The 8,652-nt window shown below is 34.8% G+C and overlaps 1 protein-coding gene across 1 annotated transcript; it reads right to left on the bottom strand.

The window, feature by feature from the left end:
- Positions 1-1,132: 1,132 nt before the first annotated feature.
- On the bottom strand, positions 1,133-1,749 carry LOC132042395 (protein RKD1-like; the record flags this gene model as incomplete). Its single annotated transcript, XM_059432945.1, is given in 3 exon segments — positions 1,133-1,316; positions 1,318-1,385; positions 1,528-1,749. Coding segments are annotated over 3 exon segments (474 nt in total), but the record flags the coding sequence as incomplete, so codon positions are not given.
- Positions 1,750-8,652: the final 6,903 nt, after the last annotated feature.

The following is an 8,652-nucleotide window of genomic DNA, read 5'->3' as shown; positions in this document are numbered from 1 at the left end:
TTCCCTAAATGCACTTTTTAAATTTCCCGCACTATATATGCACTATTGCTTTAAATGCCCCATATTGCTATTGCTTTAAAAATCCCCACACGCACTGCATATTCACTATTGCTTTAAAATTCCCTGCACTATATATGCACTATCGCTTTAAATTCCCCACACTATATATGCATTATTGCTTTAAATGCCCCGCACTGCATATGCACTTATATGCTTTTTCAAATATCTATTGCACTACAAAAGCACCGCACTATTACTTTCAAGTACCCCGCAAAAACATAACATCTTTGTTCGCAAAAACACCGCATTTAGGCCCTCCGCCTTTAATTGGACATTTTAGGTTTGTTTGCCTTTAATTGAACATTTAGGTTTGTCCACCTTATAATAGGACTTCATTATTTATTTAAGTTTGTCCACCTTATAATAGGATTTAACTATTTTATTTTAGGTTTGTCTACCTTATAATAAGACTTTATTATTTATTTGGGTTTTATCCACTTTATAATAGGATTTAATTATAGGTTTACATACACATTATTAGAAATTTTAATTTTATTTTCCTTGCACGGTCTTAATATAATGAAAATTCCATCTTCCCCATGAAGCAACGCGCCGGGGCATTTTGCAAATGGCCTATCATTATTACAAAAGCATGAATCGAAATCCCGAGCAATATATTAGCGTCACCGATTGTTGCAATGCCATCACCACGAAAAGAATCCAATGCCAAAGCTTCAAGGATGTGTTCAATGCAAGGCAACCGTTTTATTTTACACTAACAAATTTTCTTTGAGTAACGCAGGGGCATATTCTTGAAGGATGTCGCATAGTATCAAGTCAGCAATTGCAAGATTCAGATAAAGCAAAGGGCAAAGCCAATTTTAAAAATTTGAAAGGGTACCATTGTCCCAACTACTTTCTTCGAGTAGCTAATAGGAACACATAAAAAAAAAAAAAAAAAAAAAAAAAAAAAACATAAAAGCAAAGTTCAATCATGCAAGGTTGGGCTACTTGAAGTGAAACAGTCAGCAAGAAATAACTTAATGACTTCATCTTCATCATCTTCCTCTCTATGGCCATAACCAATAGCAAGATCATTGTCTCAGAATCGGACCACTATCGCGATAAGTACCAAAAGAAGCCCGCAATTCTCCATACCCATAAGCCTTCTCCTCTTGAAGTTAGCCCCGAAACAATATTGCCTTAATCTCTTTGTTTTCTCCTCAAGTTCCATGTCCGGAATTTCTTCCATCCTTTTCTTCTCTTCCTCTAATGAATTTATCACATCCTTCCACTTTTGTTCCATACCATTTCCTTCCCCCCTTCAATTCCCCGTAAATATTCATAACCGAAACAAGGGTTACATGTTTATATAGAGAATAAATCTTAACGTTCTTTTTCTAAACGAAATATTAAGAAAATATAATATTGTTACATAAACTAAAAGGTGAATTTTTTTTTTCACCATAATATTATATGCAATTGAAACAAGAGTGTATAAAAGATGTGTATATAGAGAGAGTGAACCTTAACATTCTTGATTAGTGTTTGAAGACTCATTAACTTCCTATGTGGCCACCTTCGAATTCCCAAATCCCTACATCTTTTCTTCAAAAATGTCACCCCAATATTAAGTTCCTTGGCTGCTTGAATTATTGGCATGTAAAAGTACTTTGAAATTGTATCTCGAGACAACATTTTTTGCTTCTCTTTTTCCGTTATAATTTCCTCAACACAATCATTAGTCATTATCTTTTCTTGATTTTTGTCACATAACAACAATTCTGGTTCTCGCTTCTTCCGAGTAATTGGGTACTTAATCCAAATTCACCGCTCATTTCACTCCATTCTAAATCCCTTTTCGTCATAGCCTAACTCTCCTGCACCCATAACATTATAACACATTAGCTAATTTATTTAGAACAAATACTACTAGTGTATATAAATAGATATTCAGAATATGACCATCACCTGGGGTAGGGTTATAAAAAGATGAATAAAATGGATCTTCAAGAGTACAATCCATCATCAAAGGATTGTTAGCAGCATCAAAAGCGTTATCTTGAATGGAGAAATCATACTGATGATCGATAGCGTAGTGGCTTGAATTACCTTGCATTCTTTCTTTAATTGGATTCATAAGGAAGGATCCTAGAGGCATATATACGCGACCGGTTCTATTGAACGTTGAACGAAGGTATATGAATCGAATCACTTTATAAATCAATCCAAGTGGACGGTGATCTTGAAGATGCCGTGCTTTTTGCTTTTGTAAAAGTGGACGCTCCTTTTATAAAGTTGTCGGCCATCGAGATTTTACCTTAAGGGTAAAAATCTTTTTTGAAAAGTTGAACGGTCTTTTTTATAAAGCTTGTCGGCCACAAAAATCAAATTAGCCTAAAAAAAAAAAAAATTTTGTATAGATACGTATTGTTTATTTTTAAAATATGTAATTAAGAATAGACTTATATAACCGATAACAAATCTGTAATACGTCAAAGACATGATATACAAATCAAGAATCAATTAATTACGTTATATAAGTACGGTTAAGAAATCTATATTGACAAGAAATAATTTGTATTAGTACTTATACACATAAGAAATATATAAAGACAAGACAAGTACTTTAAAGTAAATTATCTACCCTAAGTCTACAATACAGTGACTTATACCTTATATTTGATTAATCATTTTATTTGGGTTTGTCCGCCTTATAGTAGGACTTGATTAATTTATTTGGGCATGCGCGCCTTAAAATTGGACGTATTAAATTTTATAAAAGCGCATTGATATTGCACTTGCATTCACACCACTTTTACCTTGAATGATTTTCGTACTAATTGCACACTAATGCTACTTTTATTTCAAATATTTTATACTACTCTCGCACTGGCACAATTTTTACCTCAAATATTTTTTACTAATCTCACATTTGCACAATTTTTACCTCAAATATTTTGTACGAATCGCGCACTTGCACTTTTATCTCAAAATAATATCGCACTAATTTTACACTTGCGTTAATTTTATCTAGGAATATATAGTGTTTAACGCTTTGAAAAGAAAGAAAGTACGTAATGTTTACGAGCCTTACAAGGCCTGCGTTTTTTCTTATAAAATTATGCCCCTCAAGTATCAACAATTTCTCGAATTTGCAACAAATTAATGTTTAAATCTTGCAAATGATTTTTAAATGTATCGATGCACAAATATTTTTATTGCAAATGCTTCGCACAAAATGCTTTCAAATGCACGCATATGCACTATCTTCTCTTTTAAATAATTTCAAATGCACTAATCGCACTACTATTTTAAACGCATTATCGCTTTCAAATGCCCTACGCAAATGCTTTCAAATACACCGCACATGCATCGCACCAAAATGCTTTTCAATTTACTCCGCATAAATGCTTTAAATACCTTGCCCATGCACACGCACCCGCACTACACCAATGCTTTCCTCTTTATTAATTTAAATGCAAATGCACTGCACCGCACTGCACAAATGCTTTCGTTTGCTCCGCATAAACGCTTTTAAATGCACTGCATATGCACACGCACTGCACAAATATTTTCATTTGCTCCGCATAAATGCTTTAAATGCAAACTTTTCAAAAAGGCTTTTACCCTTTAGGTAAAATCCAGGTGGCTGACAACTTTATAAAAGGAGCCGTCCACTTTCACAAAGCATTATCTTCAAATCGCCCTAGTCCACGTAAACATTCGTTCATATAGAACCAATGCTGCATATATGCCTCTAGGATCCTTCCTTATGAATCCAACTAAAGAAAGAATGCAAGGTAATTCATTTATCATCAATGATTTCTCCATTCACGATATACGCTTTTGATGCTTTAATAACCCTTCGATGATGGAACGTACTCTTGAAGATCCATTTTATTCATCTTTTTATAACCTTACCCCAGGTGATGGTCATGTTTTGAATAACTATTTATATACACTAGTAGTATTTGTTCTAAATAAGTTAGCTAATGTGTTATAATGTTATGGGTGCAGGAGAGTTATGCTATGACGAAATTGGAAAGGGATTTAGAATGTGGAGTGAAATGAGCGGTGAATTTGGATTAAGTACCCAATTACTCGGGAGAGCGAGAACCGAGAATTGTTGTTATGTGACAAAAATCAAGAAAAGATAATGACTAATGATCGTGTTGAGGAAATTATAACGGAAAAAGGGAAGCAAAGAGAGGGATTAACGGTTCAAAAATGTTGTCTCGAGATACAATTTCAAAGTACTTTTTACATGCCAATTTCAAATGAACTTAATATTGGGTGACATTTTTGAAGAAAAGATGTAGGGATTTGGGAATTCGAAGGTGGCCACATAGGAAGTTGAGGATTTTCAAATGCTAATCGTTAAGGTTCACTCTCTCTATATACACATCTTCGGTACACTCTTGTTTCAATTGCATATAATATTATGGTGATGGCAAAAAAAAAAAAAATCCGGAATTGTGTATAGATACGTATTGTTTTTTTTTTTTTTTAAAAATGTAATTAAGAATAGACGTATATAACCGATAACAAATCTATAATACGTCAAAGCCATGATATACAAATCAAGAATCAATTAATTACGTTATATAAGTACGGTTAAGAAATCTATATTGACAAGAAATAATTTGTATTAGTACTTATACACATAAGAAGTATATAAAGACAAGACAAGTACTTTAAAGTAAATTATCTACCCTAAGTCTACAATACAGTGACTTATACCTTATATTACTAATCATTTTAATTTGGGCTTTGTCCGCCTTATAATAAGACTTTGATAATTTATTTGGGCATGTCCGCCTTTATAATAGGACTTGGTTAATTTATTTGGGCATGTCCGCCTTAAAATTGGACGTATTAAGTTTTTTTTCAAAAAGCGCACTTATGTTGCACTTGCACCTGCACTACTTCTACCTCGAATAATTTTTGTACTAATCTCGCACTAGCACTACCTTTATCTCAAATATTTTGTACTGATCTCGCACTTGCACAATTTTTACCTCAAATATTTGGTACTAATCTCGCATTTGCACAGCTTTTACCTCACATATTTTGTACGAATCGCGCACTTGCACTATTTTTATCTCGAAATAATATCGCACTAATTTTACACTTGCGTTAATTTTATCTAGGAATAATTCCACGCTTCTTGTGAAAAGAAAGAAAGTACGTAATGTTTTCAGCCTTACAAGGCCTATGCATCGAACGGTTTGAGTTTTCTTAGGACTAATTATGCCCCTCAACTGCTAACAACTCTCGAATTTTACGATGAATTAATGTTTAAGTTTTACAAAGATTTTTAAATGTATCGATGCACAAATATTTTTATTGCTTTCAAATGCTTCGCACAAAATGCTTTCAAATGCACGATATGCTTACTCTTTTTGCTCTCGAAGGCTGCACATAAATAATTTCAAACGCCTTGAATCGCGTGAATACTATTTTTTAAACGCATTATCGCTTTCAAATGCCCTACGCAAATGCTTTCAAATACACTGCACATGCATCGCACCAATGCTTTCAATTTACTCCGCATAAATGCTTTAAATACACTGCCCATGCACACTGCACCCGCACTACACCAATGCTTTCCTCTGCTTCGCATAAATGCCTTAAATGCACTGCACGTGCACCCTGCACCGCACTGCACAAATGCTTTCGTTTGCTCCGCATAAACGCACATGCATATGCACACGCACTATATTTTCATTTTCCACAAATGCTTTAAATGCGTACATGCACCTTTGCACCCGCGCCGCACAAATGCTTTTTCATGCATAAATGCGCAACGTTATTTGCACACGCATTTGCACCCGCACACCGCACAAATACTTTCATCCGGTCCGCATAAATGCTTTAAATGCACCGCACACGCGCATAAATGCTTTTAACGCTCGTAAATGCTTTCAAACGCACATGCATTGCTTAAAGTTCATCGCATAAATGCTTTGCACCATGAGTCATTGTTTAAAAACCTCATTTTTTCATCGGTCATTGGGTTTTAAAGGAAAACCTCATTATGCGGGCTTAGCAAGCCTTATTTTCATAAATCTTTTGGCTTAAATAGCCTCATCCATATGCCGGTTTAGGGCCTCATTTTCATTAATCATCGCCAAAAGGCATCATTCTCATGAATCATCGCGGCCACCTCATTTGCACCCACGTATCACTTTAAACATTGCAGTTTTTATGGGTTTATTTTACATCGTTTTATTTTCGATATTTATTTCTTACTCGACTATCTTTTATCTAGTTTAAAGTTTCGCAGGAGCTTTAGCACAACGTGGAACTATTTCTTCGACGTGAATCGGGGCAATATGTTGGGAAGGAAGTCAGACTTCCCGACAAGGGTCGAAGATCTACCTCGAACACTTGGCTCCAACTATTCCGCTCTCATTCCAGCGTATCCAATTTTCAGAATTTTCAAGTCTCTACCATAATACCCAGTGTCTCCATAATTCGACACTGGGATAATATTTTGCGAAGATTCGCACCAATCGGGATTCGTCTTTCATAGGTGTCGTAGTCATCCTAGAACTACACACGGCCTTGATTCTTGTGCAACCCGAGATATGTAGGCAACTCGGAGACCGGAGTTCGGCCGCAATTCTTTCTTCATCCTTATAGTTCCCCGTTTTCTTGTGGTCGGGACAAAATAGGCTACTAAGTCAACGTCTTTGCCCGAAAATTCTTTCATCATTACCGGGCAAAGAGGGACAAGCTGTTGACACCCAATTTTGTCCCACCTTTCCTCCGAAATACCTATTTTTTTTCGCTTCCAATATTTTTGCAACTTTAAAAATAATTATTTGCATTTTTTACTATAATTATTAACTTTTATTAATGCCGGCATTTCATTATCCTGTCATTATCTTTTACAACCGTTACTATTACCATTATTATTATTATTATTATTATTATTATTATTATTATTATTATTATTATTATTATTATTTTGTTATTATTATTACTACCGGATTATCATTATGTCGCATTTTGTCATTTTTTTTACCACATTATGTGCACGCATCGCATTTATTTCGCATAATTAAATAATAATGTTTATTTACTTGTTTATTTTTAAAATATTATTACACGGCTATTACAACGCCAATATTTTACTTTATCGAGCATTAATAATTACATATTTTATATTAGATGATATTTTAACACAAGTATATAGTTAATAAAATAGGTCTTTTATTTAAATGTTAGAAGCCTAAATTGTTTTTCGGATCCAATTCATAAAATCGCCCATCACATTTTTATTCCTCAACCCACATTTTTAATAATTAAATCCAAAATCTTTTCACCTAAGGCCTAATTCATGAATCGACCAGTCCAAAACCCACCAGACCCAACCCGCTTTAATGACCCGCCCCAAAACGGTTCAAAATAAGGGTTCCCTAAAGAGTTTCCTTTTTCTCCGCCTCCCGCCTCCTTCTCTCTCTCTCTCCTTCATCATCATCTCTCTCCACCCCCCGCGTCTCTCCCTCTTTCATCATCGCTCCTCTCCCACCACCGTCCCTCACGCCTCCCCACCTTCCCCACTGCTCTTTGTCCCCCGCTCCTCTCTCTCTCCCGCTCCTGCCCTCTTTCTTTTATTCAACACAAAACCTAAAAAACCCTATAAATAGTTGTGAGTTGAATCGCCAGGGGGATTTATTTTTGGATTGAGAAAATTGCCCAAAAACAAGTTGTTTTAGCCGCGTAAAATCCTAGGTCATTCGACAAAAAATCCCCTAAAAATACAAGTTTTTTTAGCCATCCAGAATTCCCTAAAAGATATTAGTTTTTCAGTAGCTGCAATAGTTCTGCATATCGGGTCCCTCTCTTTGTTTAGCCGCTAAAAATTCCTTAAAAGTTTAGTTTTCAGTAGTCAAAATATTTCTTATTATCAAGTGAAAATACTACAATCATCTTTTGTTTTCGTTCACCTTGGTATCGCTTCGAATCCGAGCATCGCAAGCTCGGATTTGGCAGTCTTCGAGGTAGATCGGAGACTCGAAGCCTCACTTCGCTGCACCCGAAGAAGGTAATTTCTCCTCCTTTAAGCCATTTTGCTTACATTCAGGTCTATATGTATGTCTATTCTGTTTGGTGGTTGGATGAGTTTGTTTTAGTTTGTTTATGTGCTTATTTTTTACTTCATGTCTATTATGTGTTTGTTAATATTTGTGATTAATTGTTAAATCAATGGTTAGTTCAAAGATCTATTAGCAGTTTTAGCATTATAAGCTTGTTCTGTTTTAGATTAATATAGTGCCATCTGCCTATATGTCAGTTTAGTGGCTATTGTATTATTATTTAGTGTAGTCCAATTTTCAGTTTGGTGTTAGTTTTAGCTAATGTTGTCGTGATTAGTCTTTAAGTATGTTATTAATTCATATGTTAGTCCGGATCAACCTTAGTTTAAGTCCAATCGTTTGTTTGCGTAAGCATGCCATTCATTTACTGTAAAAATACCATTAGAAATAACATGGTTGTCTATTTAAATTAGTTTAGTTACTTAGCCATTAATTACTCATCTATCTGGCTTGTCTATCCTGTCCCATTATTGGTTAGTAGCGTCCATTACGATTAACATCTAGATACAATTGGGATTTAGCTAAGCATACTGCAATTTGATTC

This window comes from Lycium ferocissimum, unplaced genomic scaffold, assembly GCF_029784015.1.
Source record: "Lycium ferocissimum isolate CSIRO_LF1 unplaced genomic scaffold, AGI_CSIRO_Lferr_CH_V1 ctg15007, whole genome shotgun sequence".
Taxonomy (NCBI): Eukaryota; Viridiplantae; Streptophyta; class Magnoliopsida; order Solanales; family Solanaceae; genus Lycium; species Lycium ferocissimum.
Note: the sequence above shows the minus strand (reverse complement) of the source record. Positions and strands in the feature narration are given on the sequence as shown.